The sequence below is a fragment of the Centroberyx affinis genome, unplaced genomic scaffold (genome assembly GCF_046629955.1).
Source record: "Centroberyx affinis isolate AG114_WGS23_722 - 3 ecotype Tasmania unplaced genomic scaffold, CSIRO-AGI_Caff_v1 ptg004410l_1, whole genome shotgun sequence".
In the NCBI taxonomy this organism is placed as follows: Eukaryota; Metazoa; Chordata; class Actinopteri; order Beryciformes; family Berycidae; genus Centroberyx; species Centroberyx affinis.
Window position 1 is genome coordinate 47,501 of NW_027282090.1, and position 20,448 is coordinate 67,948.

General features: G+C 40.8%; 1 protein-coding gene across 1 annotated transcript in view; it reads left to right on the forward strand.

The window, feature by feature from the left end:
* The window catches only part of hcfc2 (host cell factor C2), a 19,681-nt gene extending 515 nt beyond the window's left edge, over positions 1-19,166 (forward strand). The window contains exons 2-17 of the mRNA XM_071543924.1: positions 906-1,054; positions 1,140-1,300; positions 2,859-3,061; positions 4,123-4,207; positions 4,325-4,428; positions 5,156-5,401; positions 7,370-7,558; positions 8,301-8,365; positions 9,837-9,939; positions 11,684-11,734; positions 13,237-13,292; positions 13,379-13,522; positions 14,732-14,917; positions 15,881-16,178; positions 16,292-16,364; positions 18,372-19,166. Of these exons, the coding sequence (XP_071400025.1) occupies positions 906-1,054; positions 1,140-1,300; positions 2,859-3,061; positions 4,123-4,207; positions 4,325-4,428; positions 5,156-5,401; positions 7,370-7,558; positions 8,301-8,365; positions 9,837-9,939; positions 11,684-11,734; positions 13,237-13,292; positions 13,379-13,522; positions 14,732-14,917; positions 15,881-16,178; positions 16,292-16,364; positions 18,372-18,381 (2,123 nt within the window). The 3' untranslated portion in view covers positions 18,382-19,166. The remainder of the gene's footprint in view (positions 1-905; positions 1,055-1,139; positions 1,301-2,858; positions 3,062-4,122; positions 4,208-4,324; positions 4,429-5,155; positions 5,402-7,369; positions 7,559-8,300; positions 8,366-9,836; positions 9,940-11,683; positions 11,735-13,236; positions 13,293-13,378; positions 13,523-14,731; positions 14,918-15,880; positions 16,179-16,291; positions 16,365-18,371) is intronic.
* Positions 19,167-20,448: the final 1,282 nt, after the last annotated feature.

Below are 20,448 nucleotides of genomic sequence, written 5' to 3' on the forward strand. Positions count from 1 at the left end.
AGACTGAGGGGATACTGGAGGCTACAGCTAATCTGATCAGCAGCAGTAACGTTAGTTTTCAGTAAAACCTTTCATTCCACAAAACAAAACAGTGTATGCATTGTCAATAAAGTGACTGCATGGAATTCAAGTATTGAAGTATTAACAGAGTCCAGGATGTAGATGTAACGTGACTGGTGCATACTGCAGTGTTACCGTGCTGCAGTGTGTGTGTGGTAGATGTCGAGGTTTAAAGAGACCAGTAGATGAGATGTAAGTGATGTGGGAGGGGGTTAAGTTCAGTAAAGTTCAGTAAAGTTCAGTAAAGTTCAGTAAAGTTGCCTGGTGATTTATCGAGAGTCCTGTTGAAGGGGTTGAGGTGCAGCAAGGATAGCCTAATATTCATCAAACCTCTGCAATGAAAGGTGTGTTCATAACAGTCGTGTTCAGGTGTAAAACAGGTGGGAATGTCTGGTAGTGTTTGAGATAGGGCTGGGCGATATGGACAGGAGCAAATATCATGATATTTTTGACCAAATACCTCGATATCGATATTGCGACAATATTGTAGGGATGACTATTGGTGCTTTCACAAAATATTTACACAATGAGATTTTTGATAAATAATCATCAGTAATGTGGATATAATGACTAAGTGGGTAAAGGCAAATAATAGAACAGCTAGAACAGTCTGGTAAGTTCAGAAAATGACATCACTTTACTGTAATGCAGCCTTTAAAACCAGGAGAAGACACTTATGCCATATCACCATATTACCATATCCAAAATCTAAGACGATATCTAGTCTCATATCACAATATTGATATAATACCGATATATTGCCCAGCCCTAGTTTGAGAAACACATTCATGTCGCCTGTAAGAAGAAGCCTAATGTAACCTGCCGGCTGACCTTTGCCCCCTCAGTCTCTAAGCAGTGGTTCCTGCCTGCGGTGCGGGGCGACATCCCGCCCGGCTGTGCCGCCCACGGCTTCGTCTGCGAAGGAGCTCGAATCCTGGTGTTCGGCGGCATGGTGGAGTACGGGAAATACACCAACAGCCTCTACGAGCTCCAGGTGAGGCCGGCGGCTTCATCGTGACTCTTAACACCGACTTGTGGTGTAGAAACATTTCGTCTCATGTTTGGTCCTCTGTGGTCAGGCGAGCCGCTGGCTGTGGAAGAAGCTGAAGCCCCGGTCTCCCAGGACGGCTCCTCCCCCCGTCCCGCGCATCGGACACAGCTTCACCCTCGTCGGAAACAAGTGCTTCCTGTTCGGAGGCCTGGCCAATGACAGCGAGGATCCCAACGGCAACACGCCACGGTGCTCCACACACAGCTCCACACACACACAGGACATGTGAAATCCATTAGTCACATTAGGGCTGGACGATATGGTTGAAATCAATATCATGATAATCATAAGGATTTTTTTTTATATCGATATATATGACGATATGGCTCACATAAGCGAAATCACGTTAAATAATCAAATTAATGTTCATCATATTGAACCGAATGGTAATGTTTGGTGTGATGTCAAACTAAACTGACATTTCCACATAATATTCCTACCATACTTCATTTTGTCTGAGTTTCTAACTAAAATTAGCTTGTTCTCATCAGTTCAGACAGCAGAATTGTGCGTCTCGATATCCCAAAATCACCAAATCATCACAATATAATCCCACTGAAAGACGATAAACGATAATATTGAATTATCGTCCAGCCCGAAGTCACATGTCAGTCCATGTGTTGGTGGGAAAGTGTCGTTTTGTCTGAAAATCAAACCTGGAAGACAAAAAATAAACGAACACAGACATTCTGCAGCTTAACAAGTTAATTTGATGATCTTCATTCAAACAAGTTAGTTCGGTTAGTCCGGCTAACTACAAACTGACACAAACTTTTCACCTTGTTGAGAAGGTTAAAGGTCACCATTATGTCATAACTCGTAGGTAGCAAAATTTTTGTTTCTCACTTTGAATTGAAATTTGAGATTTGTTTTTCCAATATATCCGATAGCACATGAACGTAGGGCTGGGCGATAATTCAATATTATCGTTTATCGTCTTTCAGTGGAATCATATGGTGATGATATGAAGATATTTTAATATCGTGACACACATTTCTGCTGTCTGAATTGATGATGACAAGCAAATTTTACTTAAAAACTCTGATAAAATGAGGTATGGTAGGAATATTATTTGAATATTTCAGTTTTGTTTGACATCACACCTAACATCACCATTCGGTTCAATGAGATGAACATTAATTTGATTATTTAACGTGATTGTGCATACATGAACCATATCGTGATATATATTGATATCGAGAAAAGTCCTTATGATTATCATGATATTGATTTCAGCCATATCGCCCAGCCCTACATGAACGCACAAATAAAATTGGAAAATGTAGTTATAATGATAGTAAAGTTATGAGAATACTTATCTAAAAGTTTAGTTTAATGTGCTTTTCAAAAACGTGTAAAAACAAGTCAGTGTTTTCAGGGGGAATTATAATTAGCATTAGTATGCCTATTGCCTATAGTAGTAGAAGTTTTTTTTTCCCCCTAAATTATTCTATTCCATTCTGTTAAATAAAACAGAAATGTTGATGAAGGGCCTGATGGTTGAATTTCTGTAGCCTGTGAACAAAAAAGGCCCCTTTTTAATCCTCTGTATTATTTACACTCATAAGTCAACAAGCATTTTAGTTTGCAGATTACTTGAGAGACAATTTTCCATCTTTAGACTTTTAACTGCCAAATAAACAGGATACAAAATATTTAGAAGTAGTTATTGTTGTATTTAAAGTTTGTGATATGTGGTCCCTCTCTCTCTAGTCTGTGTAACAGAGTCCATGTCTCCCCCTGTCAGGTACCTGGGCGACCTGTATGAGCTGGAGCTGCAGTCCGTGTCGGGGGCGAGAGGCTGGAGCGTCCCGGAGACGAAGGGCGGCGGCCCGTCGGCGCGGGAGTCCCACACCGCCGTGGCCTACGGCGGCCCGGGCCCCGCCAGGCTCTACGTGTTCGGGGGGATGCAGGGCCGGCGTTTAGACGACCTGTGGAGGCTGGACCTCGGTACGTCTTCCTGACAGGAGAGAAGTCTGCTGTGTCCTGAAGCAGCAGGCTGCAGGTTTCAGAAAGACAGATTTAGGACTTAAAGAACTTCATGTAAAGCTGCAGCAGGCAGCTTCGTTCACTGGTAGGAGTTAAAAAATTTGAACTTCAACACCCAACAGAAACAAAAGGGACGTTGTGAGTTGGTGACAATGTTATTATCGTTAACGAAAACTAACGAAACTAGGTGTGAAAAAAGAATTTTCATTAATTGAAATAAAAATAAAAACGAGGCTTTACAAAAAAAACGATAACTAACTGAAACTGTATTGTGTGTTTACAAAACTAATTAAAGTAAACTAAAATTATAGAGAAAATGTCTTTAGTTTTCATCTTTGTCAGTTTATTTCATACATAAGCCTAGTATTTTGAATTTTTGAATCTTGCCCCTGACAAATACCCCATATTACAAAAAAAGACTAAAACTAACACTGAAACTAATAAAAACTAAACTAAAACTAAGCATTTTCAAAAAATAAAAACTAAACTAAACTAGCAAACCTGCTTTAAAAACTAATTAAAACTAAACTGAAATTGAAAACAAAAAGTCAAAACGAAATAAAAATAAAAACTAATGAAAAATGCAAAACTATAATAACCTTGGTTGGTGAGTCCAGCTTTCTCTGTAGCTTTAAGACCAATCTAAAAATCAGAATAGAGGAACAAAGCTGACAAAAGCAGCTAATTTCTGATTGAACATGGACAGATGGACAAAAGCTGTGAAACTATAAAAGGGAGGAATAGGAAAAGAACACCAGGAAAAATTAGTTATTAAGGTAAATGAAGTCCAGCTGTGTTTAGTAAAGCAGACAGGAAGCAGATTGAACTACTAACTCTGTTCTGGATTCATCTAAAAAAAAAAAACCTGAAATAGGACATCTAGTAACTTTATTTAAGACATTTAATAATGTTTAACGCCTTACATTTAGATCTGGATTCCCTGTAAATTGCAAATCCACAGTAATCTTGTCAATCATTTATTTATTTCCTCATCATTCTCTCTCTCTCTCTCTCTCCCTCAGACACGATGGTGTGGTCCACACCCGAAACCAGGGGCCCTCCTCCGTTACCCAGAAGCCTTCACACCGCCAGCGTCATTGGAAACAAGTAAGCGATGCCTCGGTGTCTGTGTCGTCTCCGTGTTAAAAGTCGACGACTGGTTCATACGTGACAGACGACCCACCGACCGGCCGGGCCGTAACACCCGCTCTCCTCTGTGTGCAGGATGTTTGTTTTCGGCGGCTGGGTTCCTGTCCCAGAGACGGAGCGGCCCAACGCTCTGGGAGCCGAGTGGATCTGCACTAACTCCTTATGTGTGCTCAACTTAGGTCAGAACACATCCCACACTCTCACAAAACTATTGTTCACTTGTTGCTCCGATTCACATTTTTGAGGTATTTTTTAAGAAAAATAAGTCAAAATTCTCTGATTCCAGCTTCTTAAATGTGAATATTTTCTGGTTTCTTTACTCCTCTATGACAGTAAACTGAATATCTTTGGGTTGTGGACAAAACAAGACATTTGAGGACGTCATCTTGGGCTTTGGGAAACACTGATCCACATTTTTCACCATTTTATTACATTATTGGTCAAGTTTTACATTATTGGGTTTTACTATATTGAAAGGTATTACATTATCAGTAAAATGGTTTTACATTATCAGTAAAATGTTATTACAATATCAGTCAGGACATTGTATTACATTATTGGTCAAGTTATTACATGATTGGGTTTTATTACATTTTCGATCAAGTTAAGTGCAAATTTTATTACGTTTTCAGGCGTTATTACATTTTCAGGAAATTATTACATTATTGGGTGCTACAAGAACACATTGGTGAATCCGGCCCCGGTGCTTAAAATAATTACACTCATTGGCCTGATGGGGGCGCTATAGTTAGTTAAAATTTCAGAATCTGAAAAGCCATAACTGCTACACCACTGGTCTGACTTTGAAGAAATCATTGGAGGGACGATGCATCTTGTTACTGACTGTCTGCCTGCATCATTCATAGCAGACAACGTGTTTCCTGTGGCCTTGTTGTCCCGCTGCAGACACCCTGAGCTGGCAGAGCCTCGGCCCGGAGCGGCAGGACGACGTCCGGTCCCAGCTGCAGAGCCAGGGGCCGCGGAGCCAGGGCCCGCAGGGGGACGACCCGTACGCCTGCAGGCCCCGCCCCCGCGCCGGACACTGCGCCGCCACCGTGGGCTCCCGCCTCTACGTCTGGAGCGGCCGCGACGGCTACCACAGGAGCTGGAACTACCAGGTCTGCTGCAAGGACCTGTGGTTCCTGGAGACCGGTGAGACCAGCAGGAACCGGCTGCTGCTGCTGAGGCGGGCAGACAGGCTGCTGCTGCTAGTCAGTGGTGGAAGAAGTACTCAGATCTTTGACTTCAGTAAAAGTAGTAAAGTAAAAATACTCTGTTACAAGTAAAAGTCCTGCATTCAAAATCTTACTTAAGTCAAAGTACAAAAGTATTAGCATCAAAATATACTTAAAGTAGCAAAAGTAAAAGTAGTCATTATGCAGAATGGCCCATTTCAGAATCATATATATCATGTTATTGGACTGTAATTATTGATGCATTAATGTGTTCATCACTTTAATGTTGCAGCTGGTAAAGGTGGAGCTCATTTTAATTACTTTATATACTGCTGGGTAGCTTAACCTATAAAAATATATCATAATTTATTAGTTGATTTATAATTTGTATTAATAATCTAAATCTATAAAGTAACTTGTAACTAAAGCTGCCAAATAAATGTAGTGAAGTAAAAAGTACAATATTTCCCTCTGAAATGTGGTGGAGTAGAAGTATAAAGTAGCATGAAATGGAAATACTCAAGTAAAGTACAAGTACCTCTAAATTGTACTTAAGTACAGTACTTGAGTAAATGTACTTAGTTACTTTCCACCACTGGTTCTAGTTTAGTTTATTCCAGGACTCCCACTGGTCATGGATGGTTTCTGGAATATCGTGGGATTTTAAAGGCGTATTCCAGACAGGGAAAGTCAGGGAGTTTGATAAATCCTCTGTGGAAGTCAGGAAATATCACACTTTATTCCTGTGTCACTGTACAGGAACACAGCAGACAGTATGTTACAACTTGTTTCACACGTTCATTGCATTCGATTTTTACTCCAGCTGTAGTGGAAACCAGAGTGAAAAACAACATCAACAAAGCAGGAACGAGGAAGGTTTTTAGGTCATGGAAACGCTCTGCTCTCCATAGTTATGGAAAGTCGTGGAATTTCAGTCTCATGGAATTTTACATGTTCAAATGAAGATTAGAAAACAGAAGGGTGAGACAAGTACTTTGCACAGCTATTCTTATCTTTGTGCAGATGCCAGTAAGAGGCAAAGTTTCAAATCAACAAACTCCTGCACACTGCGCTCTTGCATTGCTGGTGAAAATTTAAGAAACTGGAAAAAAAAAAGAAGACATACTGCCTCAACGGGCTCATAGAAATGTCTCATCATGAAAGAAAAAGGGGCAGAAATTGAGATGACAGATGAAGACATGGGACAGTCGGGCAGTGAAGCCAAATTACGACAAAGCAGATACAAATGCAAAATGACTAGAGGAAAAAAAAAAGTGTGCTTTGATGTGTAGTAAGAAGTAGTTCAGGTGTCGCTGTGTCAAGATAAAACTGAACTAGCCACAGTAGCTGCAGTAGTAGTATTAGTTGATTTTGTTGTTGTAGAAGTAGTAGTAGTAATAATTGTAGTAGTAGATGTAGCAGTAGTGGTAGCAGCAGCATTAGTAGTATTAGTTATTGTAGTAAAAAATATCCTCTAAGGTATTCTAGTAGTAGTAGTAGTACTAATAGCAGCACCAGTAGAAGCTGGAGTAGTAATAATTGTTGTAGTAGTACTAGCAGTAGTAGTATTGGTAGTGGTAGTAGATGCAGTAGTAGTAGCCATAGTAGTAAAAAAACCTCTACAGTAGTAGTACCAATAGTAGAATCAGAACTAGTAATAATAGTAGCAGCAGCAGAAGATGCAGTAGTAGTAGTAGTAGTAGTAGTAGTAGTAGTAGTAGTAGTAGTAGTAGTAGTAGTAGTAGTAGTAGTAGTAGTAGTAGTAGATATAGCAGTAGTACTAGTAGTAATAGAAGCAGGCGTAGTAATGGTGATAATAATTGTACTAGTAGATGATGCAGCAGTAGTAGACACAGTAGTAGTAGTAGTAGTAGACACAGTAGTAGTAGTACTTGTACTCATAGTAGTAACATCCCTGTAAGCTGTTGTGTATGTTTGTGTTCAGACCGCCCGGCCGTCCCAGAAGCCGTTCTGCTCATCAAGTCCACAGTCAGCATGCTGCATGTGGCGTGGCGCCCCCTGGCTGCAGCTGACTGCTACATCCTGCAGCTGCAGCCGCTGGCTCCGCCCCCGGCCCCGCCCCCCGCACCGGGACCTCCGGCCGGACAGGAGGGGACCGGTAAAGACCCCGCAGGTACCGGGAGCCGCACGTACTCTGTTAGCGCTCACCGCCTGGTCACATGTCCACCAAGGTTAGATGGTCAGATGGAAACTTTAAAGATCTCTGTGGGATAATTAGGTCGAAGCTTATGGTAGGACACAGATTTGATTTAGAGTCATATACATGATGCCACAAGGCCGGTTTTCACTTCCCAAGGCAAACACTAATTTCCGTAAACGCACAGTAGTATATAGAGCAAAAAAAACGGAATTCTTTACCACTCTTCCCGACTAAATTAACATAGAAATCAATGTTTAAAAAGCAAATAAGGAAACACCTAGGAACATTTGTAGGATGCTATGCATATGCGGATTTGTAGTTTTTGCTGGTAACTGTTGAGAGTCATCAGTGTAAGTTTTACTCATACAGATTAATGTTATTTTTTTAATATATGTCTTATGTTTATGTTTATGTTTGCCATTTGTGTTGACTGTAATGTTTAATGTATGTTTTTAAATGTGGACCCCAGGAAGACTAGCTGTGCTTAAGGGCAAATCCTAACAAATAAACAAATAAAAGAAAAGAAACTGGAATAAAAGCAAATAGGAGGCTCTAAACGCAACACAACCAACAATTTCAGCACTAGTAAAAACATGAATTTAAAAAAATGAATCCACAACATATATATCAGGGTGTAGAACATACTGAGACCGAAAGAAAATGACATTTCTGGCATTTCAATAAAGTTTTGCTTTGCTGTCCTTTCTTCCCTCAGGTGTCCAGTCCTCTCAGCCTCAAAGTGAAGCCTCCACTAAGAAAGAAGAGAAGACATCAGCTCAGGTAGATGTGACTTGTTAATTGTACATACGGACCTGTTTTAGCTTTATTCATTAGATATATTCACCATTAGGATCACTGGCATCCAGCAGACCAACCCCACTGATGTCTATGTAAGACAGAGCATCATTTGCACCAAGCATGTTTGGAGCGTTTTATTCAAACTTTAGAGCGTTTACTTCTTTAGTTTGGTTTGTTCAGTCAGGCGAGGCAGGCGTTCAAACTCGGATAAACACCACAAATGTCCCAGCATGTCGAATTTTACAATTACAATGTAGGCATTTCACTCTTAACCAGAGCGACTTACAATGCAGAGTAGTGCAAAAGCAAAATAAGCCTCAACAGGGTAAGAAGCAGAGGTGTGACCAAGTCGAGTCCCAAGTCAGTCTCAAGTCTTGAGGCACAAGTCTCAAGACTAAATGTAGAACAGCAAGTCAAGTCAGAACAAATCAAGAGTCCAGTATCAATTTAATATCTTAAAGAAAACTAAATATCTAGGACTTTTCAATGCAATATGGTTTTAATAGGATAAAAACTTGGTAAGAGCATCATGAGTTTGATTTCTATAATCAGTTTCAACTTCAATCAATTCAATCATTCCATACAAATTCAGAAAACAGAATTTAAATTCAGTCGTCTGCTGGAACAAATCTCATCACTTTCAATCTAAGTCATTTACACAAACACAAGATCTCAAGTCAAGACTTTAGAAACCTTTTCAAGTCATCAGAGTACAAGTCAGAGTCAAGTCCCAAGTCACCAGAAGTCAAGTCAAGTCTCTAGTCTTCTCTTCATGCATCAAGTCAAGTCTCAAAGCAATTAAAACTGGGACTTGAGTCCAAGTCATGTGACTCGAGTCCCCACCTCTGGTAAGAAGCCACATAATTCAGAGTGCCATGAAGGTAAACAAGTACCACGACATTAAATAAGTAAAGTTAAAAGCATCACTCCTATCAGTGGATTTGTTAAGTCAGTAATGTTGCATTGTAAAGACATGCTGCCACTTAGCACAGTCAGAAATAAAGTGTGGTTTGGAAAGGAGAGCTAGGCTCGTCATGTTTGGACAATTAAGAATACTGTGAATGACAATTAACCTTCTGTGTTTTTTATTCAGCTTTCAGTCGGGAACAAAAACTAGCTTTGACACCAGAAACATTTGTTCAGTTCATTTCTTTATTTAATCCCAAAGGGAAATTGATTTGCAGGCAGTTATAAAAAAGCAAAGACAAAAAGTATGCAATGACAAGTAACGCACAGATATACAAAACAGTAAAAAAAAATGTGCAGTAATAGCACAGTTCATGTCCATTAGAGTCCATATATTTGATGTATATTTTGATAACTGCCATCAACTGATATGAAAACGTCTGGGTCATGTCGTCCGGACCTTGTAAGTGTCGTCCCGCTGCTCCCAGGCTCCTCTGCTGGGACAGATGAAGTCTTGAACTTGAACTCCTGAACTCCTCTGCCTCAGTTTCAGGAAGTTTCCTCGGAGCAGGAGACTCTCACCGAGGCGTCGAGCGGCTCCGGAGAATCCCGGCCGGAGGGAGGGAGGAGGCAGACCCAGGCAGACTCAGGTACGTCCGGCTGTCAGGTGGCCAGCATTTAAAGACCAGGGGCCGGATTCACCAATGTGTTCTTAAGAAATGACATAAGAGGAAAATTTAGGAAGTTCTTAAGAAGGCTCTTAAGTGCAATTCCTCAATATTTTCTTAGTAACAGTCTCATTTCTTACGAATTTCTTTCATTTTCCTACTTAAGAACTTCTCAAAATAGGGCCTAAATTAATTCTGGTTAATAAACTTTAGGCTTACTGCCATTGAGGCTAGGAGACAAGGCTAGGAGGCTAGGAGACAAGGCTAGGAGGCTAGGAGACAAGGCTAGGAGGCAACCCAAAGTGCTTCCATCTACAAAACAATTGGGGAAAAACCTATTTAGAGCAACTAGAGCAAAGATTTAAACATTGGTTGCTGTTGGTAACTGTAAAATTTGCAGCTTATTTTCAACAGACATGAGACAGAGGCCTACCTGGCCCTACACCAAATAAAGCTTTACAATAAATGTTCATCTTAATGTTAGGTGTAGGGGAACCTATGAAGACTTTGAACTATAACCTACTTGTCTAAAATGTGTTTAAATATATGATATTAGAGGCTTACCTTTTCACTGTAGGAGTTTTAATCTTAAAGTTAAGAAAAAAATCAAGAACAAATTTGACAGCTTTCATTCCAAGAATGTCATTTATTCGTAAGTTTTTTCTTAGGAAGAAACATAAGAAGAAAATTAACAAGATATATAAGAACTGTTTTTGAGAATAGCATTTTTTCCTATTTTTTTTTCTTAAGACTAAAGTTAAGAAAAAAATGGCACTTTTTTCTTAAGAGGATTTTGTGAATCCGGCCCCTGGTCACACAAGATGATTTTTTTTTTAAATTCCAAGCCTAAGCGGTGGATCCCAGGCGCTCGGTGCAGATGATCCTGTAGTGTGAACAGGCCTCAAGATGGGAGGCTTTGATCCCAAATGAGCTCAACAAGATGTTTTCCCCCCCAACGTGTTTGATTTTGTCGGTCTGGTCTGGCCGGGCTCCTGTAGTGTGAAACCATAACTGGTCCAAGGTTTGCAAAGGCTGAAATCTGAGAGTTTCGAAGGCTCATTCAAAATTCATCAGTGTTATCCTTGAAAAAATGTCACTTCCACATACATTTGTAATGTAAATGTAAACCGTAGCTTCTGTGTCATGAAGTAAGAAACAATAGAACAGCTGTTTTGTAATTGTATTTATAGTGAGCTGTTCTGGATGAATGGGGAAATGTTTTTTAATGAGTCGTTTAGTCTGAACTGCAAGGTTTGATGAGTCTTGTAGTGTGACCTGAGCTTTACCCACTGAGCAATTTTACGTTGATTAGACGTTTAAAACACGTCTAAATGGCCATAGCCGTCTAGGCTAAATTAAGTTTAAATGGGGTTGAAAAGTGAAAGTTTATTAGATGTCTATACATAGACAATATTATCCTGGACTATATGAGAGCTACGCATAGACGCAATGTTGAAATTACTTCTTGTGCTCAGATAATTATCTTGTAGGCTAGTCTACAGGACTTCTCTGGTGCATATTTTTGGTATTTACAGATGTTTATTCATTATAATAATGTATTTACTGCTTGGTCTAAAATAGGTCTATAGATAGCCGTAATGATCCTGGGCTATATGAGAGCTAAAGCATAGACGTGGCGTTGAAATCACGTCTTTTGCTCAGGGGGTAGTGTTTCCCCTCTGTCTGACCTTTGACCCTTGTGTCTCTCCACCTGTGTTGGCTGCAGCTGGACAGCAGGCGGCAGCAGACAGCAGCAGTGCTCCTCAGCACCAGCCAGGTAAACACACACAGGCTGAGAGAGAAACTAAACCACAAACTGTATGAAAACCTGAACAAAACAATAAATCAGCATTGTCTGTGGTTGCTTTTTCTGTTTTCTATTAATTGATGTGAAATGTAAATGGTGTAAATAATTTGTCGTTACCTTTTCACGGTTGTCAAACAACAGCATGATTTAAATGTTTGGTTTTTTTTAAGTGTCAAAATGCGAACATGACTCCTCTCGCACGGAGGTTTGTTTGCATTCTGTGACTTCCAGATAATTAAATTACAATGATCATGCAGTTGTTTAACAGATATTAATAATACATTTCACATCAATTATTAGAACACAGAAAAAAACAACCACAGATTTACTGTTTTGCTCACAGAGTTTCACACTCGCACCGCACATCAGCCAATAGAGAGCCTAAGCTCCTCCCCCTCTGGTGGACCACCATGGGACCTTATTTCGAAAAAATCTGTACGGTAGTCAACGGGGAGAGACAAATAATTGTTTGATCCCATTTGAATTGTGCCATGAATTACACATATAATGTTTTGTCAGTTTAAAAGATAATTTTGCAAGTCAAGAAAGTGTCAGTTTGTCATAAAACAGTTGAAGTATCAGACTGTGAAAATACGTAATCAGAAAGACGACACACCCAAAAGTGGCGTAAGTGGCATCATAACTTTCTCTCTCCACAAGCTGCCCAGAGCCTGAAGCTCAGTCCCTCTCAGACAGCAGGAGTATTATACACAACCTGGAAGGTAGACAGGAAGAACGGATTTAAACTGGTTCAGGATAGTTTCAGTACAGTGGGGGCTAACGTTAACGCCATGCTGTGTGTTTCCTATGTTTCCTTCATGTTGGTGTCGGTGAGGTATATTGTTTTACCACAAACTGCCACTTTCTTGACCTGAAAAATTATCTTTTAAATTGACAAAACATCATATGTGTAATTCATGGCACAATTCAAACGGGATCAAACAATTTTAGAGCTGCAACGATTAATCGATTAATCGATTAGTTGTCAACTATTAAATTAATCGCCAACTATTTTGATAATCGATTAATCGGTTTGAGTAATTTTTTAAAGAAAAATAAGTCAAAATTCTCTGATTCCAGCTTCTTAAATGTGAATATTTCCTGGTTTCTTTCCTCCTCTATGACAGTAAACTGAATATCTTTGGGTTGTGGACAAAACAAGACATTTGAGGACGTCATCTTGGGCTTTGGGAAACACTGATCCACATTTTTCACCATTTTCTGACATTTTATAGACCAAACAACTAATCGATTAATCGAGGAAATAATCGACAGATTAATCAACAATGAAAATAATCGTTAGTTGCAGCTCTAAACAATTTGTCTCTCGCTGTTGACTACCGTACATATTTTTTCTGAAATAAGGTCCCATGGTGGACAGGGGAAGGGGCGGGGCTTAGGCTCTCTATAGCAGATTCTATAGCGATTTTTCTAGCAATTTCAATAGTGTGAATGTTCTTTGCCTCCGATAGAAAAACAAGCTGCTGCAGCCGACCGGCCGACAGACTCGTCCTCCCGCACGGATCAGGTCAGGTTCACAGTGATTCCTCAGTCCTTCCCCGGTGTCGGGTGTCTGTGTGGACTGAGCCTGAACCCGGTCTCCTTCCCCTGCAGGTGGCGGAGAAGCCGGAGGACCGGGTCTGGTTTGACGTCGGTGTGTTCAAAACCCTTTTCTCTGAAGTCAGCCACTACTTCCTGCCGCCTGACAGCGACCAGGCGGCCGCCGCCGTCAGCAGCCGGCCCACAAACACTAAGGAGGTAAACACCAGAGGTCTGCACGGGCCTGGAAGTGAAGCCTGAGCCCGTGATGTTCAGGCCCGACCCGAAACTAAGCCTGACTGTAATGCAGCATTTGAAGCCCAAACCCGAAATCAAAACGTTCCTATTTAAAAGTCACAGCCTCGTGGTCCGTTTATTTTTTGGTCATTCTATTTTCTTTTCAGAAACAAATTAAAAAAAATCCACATCAAAATCCACAAATGAAAAACGGAAATAGAAGGTATTTTCTGTTTTGCTGGTCAGAAACGGCAGATACTACAACATTTATAAAGGACTTGATTTTCCTTTTATCATTTAGAGAGAGAGAGAGCGAGAGAGGGGGAGGGAGAGAGAGAGAGAGAGACAGAGGGAGTGAGGGAGAGACAGATGGAGGGAGAGAGAGAGAGACAGAGGGAGGGAGGGAGAGAGAGAGAGACAGAGGGAGTGAGGGAGAGAGACAGATGGAGGGAGAGAGAGACAGAGGGAGGGAGGGAGAGAGAGAGCGAGAGAGAGAGACAGAGGGAGTGAGGGAGAGAGACAGATGGAGGGAGAGAGAGACAGAGGGAGGGAGGGAGAGAGAGAGCGAGAGAGAGAGACAGAGGGAGGGAGGGAGAGAGAGAGAGAGACAGAGGGAGAGAGGGAGATGGAGAGAACCATTGCTTTTTTCCATGCATGAAAAAAAAACAACCGCGACCGACCCCGAATTATATTATTATTATTTAGTAACCTCTAGTAACACCTCTAGTAAACACACACACTGGCTTGGGACTTGACTCTGACTTGTACTCTGATGACTTGAAAAGGTTTCTAAAGTCTTGACTTGAGATCTTGTGTTTGTGTAAATGACTTAGATTGAAAGTGATGAGATTTGTTCCAGCAGACGACTGAATTTAAATTCTGTTTTCTGAATTTGTATGGAATGATTGAATTTATTGAAGTTGAAACTGATTATAGAAATCAAACTCATGATGCTCTTACCAAGTTTTTATCCTATTAAAACCATATTGCATTGAAAAGTCCTAGATATTTAGTTTTCTTTAAGATTAAATTGATACTGGACTCTTGATTTGTTCTGACTTGACTTGCTGTTCTACATTTAGACTTGAGACTTGACATTAATGACTTGGACTTGACTTGGGACTCGAGCAAAGTTGACTTGGTCACACCTCTGCTCTCCGACCTTGCCTTTCCCATCAGGCCTTGCTCCAGAGGAAGCTGCCGGGGCCTCAGGACTTCCAGGGCCGGGGGAAGCGGGAGCTGGCTCCGGGTCAGAGCTACAGGTTCCGGGTTGCGGGCGTCAACTGCTGCGGTCAGGGAGACTTCAGCCCCGTCAGCGAGTTCAAGACCTGCCAGCCCGGCTTCCCCGGAGCGCCCTCTGCTGTCAAGATCACCAAGGTGACGAGCTGGAGCGCCCGGGGGGGGGGGGGGGGGCAGGCCTGTTTCTGGTGTGATATCTGGCTTTTACATATCTTCAGTTTTGGTTCTTGTTTTGATTCCCTTCTCTTAGGGCTGGGCGATAATTCAATGTTATTGTTTATCGTCTTTCAGTGGAATCATATCGTGATGATATGAAGATATTTTGATATCGTGACACATTCCTGCTGTCTGAATTGATGATGACAAGCAAATTTTACTTAAAAACTCTCACAAAATGAGGTATGGTGGGAATATTATTTGAATATTTCTGTTTTGTTTGACATCACACCTAACATCACCATTCGGTTCAATGAGATGAACATTCATTTGATTATTTAACGTGATTTTGCATACATGAACCACATCGTGATATATATTGATATCGAGAAAAATCCTTATGATTATCATGATATTGATTTCAACCATGTCGCCCAGCCCTACCTTCTCTTCCCTTCAAATTAATTTCTATCTTTATAAATCATATGTATTTTTGACTAGTTTTCTTGTCTCACTGGGTTCCCACTGGTTCTGGAATTTCTGGAATATCGTTGAATTTTGACGGGGAAAGTCAGGGAATTTGATGAATTCTCATGCGAAGTCAGGGAATTTTACAAATTGGTCTTTATTTTAGGAATATAGCGGAATGCTTTTTCCAACTTGTTTCACACATTCGTTGCATTAGATGGTTTTCAGCCCAACTGGCTGAAATCTCTTATCTGATTTATTTTTCATATTTATTTATTAATTCTCCTTTTAATGTATTTTCTCTTGCTTTTGCCTCTTATTTTATCTCCTCGTTATAAAGTTTATTATTGTTGTTTCCATGGCTTCCTGTAAAGCACTGTGTAAACTCAGGTTTTAGAGAAGTGCTGTTAACCTTTTCTAGTTATTATTATTGTTTTCCCAGTTCACCTCCATTACCTTCTCCCCTCCCCCCCCCAGGCCAACGACTCGGTCCACATCACCTGGGAGGCTCCCCCCTCCCCCTCGGGTCGGATCCTGGAGTATTCCATGTACATGGCGGTGAGGAAGAGTCGCTCGGGCAGCTCGGAGCGTCCGGGTCAGATGTCCTTCATCCGGATCTACCGCGGCACCAAGACCTCCTGCACCGTCGGCTCCGCCCACCTGGACAACGCCCACATCGACTACTCCGCCACCAACCGGCCCGCCGTCGTCTTCCGCATCGCCGCCAAGAACGAGCAGGGCTACGGGCCGGCCACGCAGATCCGCTGGATCCAAGGTGAGGCGCTGAGGGACGGACGGCTGAAGCAGGAAACGCCGCAGAGCCCAGAGAAACCGATCAGAACGTCCCGCTGTCGAACGCAGCCTTAACGTCCCTCTGTCTCCTCTCAGATTCCAGTAAACTGCGGACCGCGGCGTCCGGGCCGGACAGCGGCGCCGAGGCCGACCAGGACGCCGCCGACAGGTGAACACACCGCGCTCCCCATGTTCTCTATTTGTTTTTCCTCTACGAACCAGTAAGCCCTTCAAATACCCTTACTTTTACATTAATTCACCCCTTAATTCATGCAAAATCCCTTAAAATTATTTAAGGGATTTATTAATGGAGGAGACCCATTGAAACCTCCTTAAACTCCCCTTAATGTTTGACTGCTTACTTTCTAATTTAATGTAAAATTCAGGGTAGGGCTGCAACTAACGATTATTTTCATTGTCGATTAATCTGTCGATTATTTTCTCGATTAATGGATTAGTTGTTTGGTCTATAAAATGTCAGAAAATGGTGAAAAATGTGGATCAGTGTTTCCCAAAGCCCAAGATGACGTCCTCAAATGTCTTGTTTTGTCCACAACCCAAAGATATTCAGTTTACTGTCATAGAGGAGGAAAGAAACCAGGAAATATTCACATTTAAGAAGCTGGAATCAGAGAATTTTGACTTATTTTTCTTAAAAAATTACTCAAACCGATTAATCGATTATCAAAATAGTTGGCGATCAATTTAATAGTTGACAACTAATCGATTAATTGATTAATCGTTGCATCTCTAATTCAGGAAGACAGGAACTTTCCCTTAACTCATTCATAACCTGTAAACCTGCACAAAAGACATGAAAAATCCCATAACTTCTAGAGTCTCTGTGAACCGACCCATGAATAAATCCCTTATAACCCCATGATGCTAACCTTACTTTATTAAAGCTGTTATTTTTAATGGATAATTCATGTTTATGTAATGGAGACATTAAGGACATTTCAGGGATAAAATTAAGGAATTTGGTTTCGTAGCATTTCATGTTATAAAGTTGACTTTTGCTGTCTCCAAAAGATTTATTTTACATATACGGCTTGGCAAACTGAAATGCTGTGTATTTTTTATTTTATTACATGTAAATTAATGAGTATTAATTAAGGGAAAGTTCCTGTCTCCCTTCATTTTACATTAAGATAGAAAGTAAGCAGTCAAACATTAAGGGGAGTTTAAGGAGGTTTTGATGGGGTCTCCTCCATTAATAACTCCCTTAATTCATTTTAAGGGGATTTTGCATGAATTAAGGGGTGAATTCATGTAAATGAATGAATATGTAAGGGATTACTAGATTATAGAGATTTTGTAGGAGATTTGAAATCGACGCACCACAGAAGCCTTATTTTCTGTCCATGTTCTTCCCAGCATATGGACTCTCTCAGTCATTTACTAAAGTTTTTTCTGAATGCTTAAACACTAACAGTGATTCTTGAAGCTCTGTCTCTGAAACTATTAACACTTGTAGCCGATGCATTTACCAAGTGAGCCAAACTGAACGCACATTCTCTGCTTTACACTCAGTTTGTAATTTTATAACACACTTTTGCAAAACTGTAAACTTATGGCCAGACCCACAAAGAAGGAAGATATTTAGCCTATTTTTTTCTGTTCTTTTTTTTTCTAGCACAAATGTTTTTGTTTTCTTCTACTGCTCTTTTGTTGTTTGAGGAGTTTTACTGTAGAACATTTTGAGAAAAAAAACAAAAAACGTTTTCCCCTTATTTGTATTGATAGTGTGTTATGTTCAGAATACACATCCATACTTTACGCATTTGGATACCTGTGTGTATGTGTGTTTACTACATGTAGGACAAAACTTTATTGCAAACTGCTCTGCCCTGCACACAGAAAAAGCAAAAGCCACAAGTGTTTTTCTTTTATACTATCAGTGTGTAGTTGGTGCTTCGTGTGCTTATTCAAATGATGGTCTGTATTGACGCAAAAACACAATTTTTTAAAAGAGTTTGAAGAGTTTGCAAGAATTGTTTGCTTTTGCAAGAGATGTATAATGTTTTTCTGGTTTGGTGTGAGGTTTTGTGGTTAGTGTGTAGAGTTTTGCAAAAAATAGCCTGTAGTTTCAAAGATAGTGCCTAAGCAATCAGAAAAGACTGTAAAATATTCCTTTTTATTGAATTGTCTTTCTTTCTCGTTCTCCTCCCTGCAGCTCGGGCTGAAGGCTTCGCTCTGATGTCATCGTTTCAGACGAACAGGAAACACTCAGGAAGGCGGCGGCGTCAGCTGCGTCCGCCTCTCACATGTTGTACGATATCTCCTAGATAGTTTTGTTAATTTATTTTTTTAAGTATTTAATTATTCTCTTGTACATAAATAGCTGATGATTTTCTCACAGGGTTTTTTTTTGGACCACTTGAGTGTTTTAGTTAAACCACTGTTTTGTTAAGATATGGAATATGAAATGGACCAAAATACAAATGTGTGTTTTGAGAATGAATCCTCTTTAAAGACAGAAACTCTTCTTCAGGGTTGAAGGTGCCTTAGTGCTTTGACTCCAGCCACTGAGGCTTTTACCTGCAGCAGTGAATGAATTGCAGATGATAAGATGTTTTTCAGGTCCAGTATGTAAGAAAAAAAAATCTTTTTACAATCCCACAGGCACAGAATAAGATAATATTCCATAATAACATAAGATTCCAATGATCTACCCGATGTAATGTTGACATGTTCTGAAATGTGATTATTCCTTGAGATCCATAATCGATCATTTTATATTTATGGATGATGAATTGATTTTTTTTTTTGGTTAAAGATCTGTTCTGGTTCTGCCAGGTGTTGCTGCATGTTTCCTCTGCATCCACTACAGCTTCTCTTCTGTTGATTTATGATTTTGTCGCATTTCCTCATTAAGCTTCATCTGACACTGAGATCCACTTATGTCAAAATGTATCTCACTTATCTCTCTCATCTCTTATCTCAGACTGAAGGCTGTTTGGCTCCAGTAAGTGTTTGTTAATAATTACAGTTTGATTTAAAGGAAGAGTGCAGCACCGTTTGCCTTTTTTACCTCCGTTCAGTTCATTCAATTTATTTGCACATATTAAAAACAGATAACAAACAAGATATATATATATAGACATATTAAAAAATAATAATAATAATAATAATAATGATAAAACAAATGTTACATGTGCAGGTGAGGTTAAAAGCCCAAGATGAGCTTATGTCAAAACCTCACCGAGATTTATACTAATTGACTGAGAATAACTGAAGAACAACTGATTAACTTTTTTCTGATTGGCTAAAGGGGGCGTGTGGGCGGGGCTTCTCATAAAAAGTCTTAAGCACATGTAAAAAAAAATTCCGTTAAGCGAAGACGCTTTCAAAAAATAATGAATTAAAAGTTTCTAAATATCAAAAAATTCACTACAAAGAGCAGTCCGCCGACACACTAATGCAGAAAACAAACAAATAAACATCTAAGACCAAATTTATATAAAAATATCTTTTTCCACACTGCTGTGTAACTTCTGAACAGATTCACTAATTTAACACCATGAGAGACGACACCAAACTGACCCACCTTTACTCCAGAGACTAGAAAGACTAGAATTTATAACCGTCTCCTCTCCTCCTGTCCTCTCCTTGTCTCTCTCCTCTCTCCTTTCCTCTCCTCTCCTCTCTCCTCCTCTCCTTGTCTCCTCTCTCCTCTCTCCTTGTCTCCTCTCCTCTCCTTGTCTCCTCTCCTCCTCTCCTTGTCTCCTCTCTTCTCTCCTTGTCTCCTCTCCTGCTCTCCTCTCCCCTCTCCTCTCCTTGTCTCCTCTCTCCTCCTCTCCTGTCCTTGTCTCCTCTCCTAGTCTCCTCTCTTCTCTCCTTGTCTCCTCTCTCCTCTCCTCTCCTCTCCTCTCCTCTCCTCTCCTTGTCTCCTCTCCTCTCCTTGTCTCCTCTCTCCTCTCCTGTCCTTGTCTCCTCCTCTCCTTGTCTCCCCTCCTCTCTCCTCCTCTCCTCTCCCCCTCCTCTCCTTGTCTCCTCTCTTCTCTCCTGGTCTCCTCTCTCCTCTCCTGTCCTTGTCTCCTCCTCTCCTTGTCTCCTCTCTCCTCCTCTCCTCTCCCCTCCTCTCTTCCCCTCTCCTCTCCTTGTCTCCTCTCTCCTCTCATCTCTCCTCCTCTCCTCTCCTCCCCTCTCCTCTCCTTGTCTCCTCTCTCCTCTCCTCTCCTCTCCTCTCTCCTCCTCTCCCTCCTGTCCTTGTCTCCTCTCTTCCCTCCTTGTCTCCTTTCCTCTCCTCC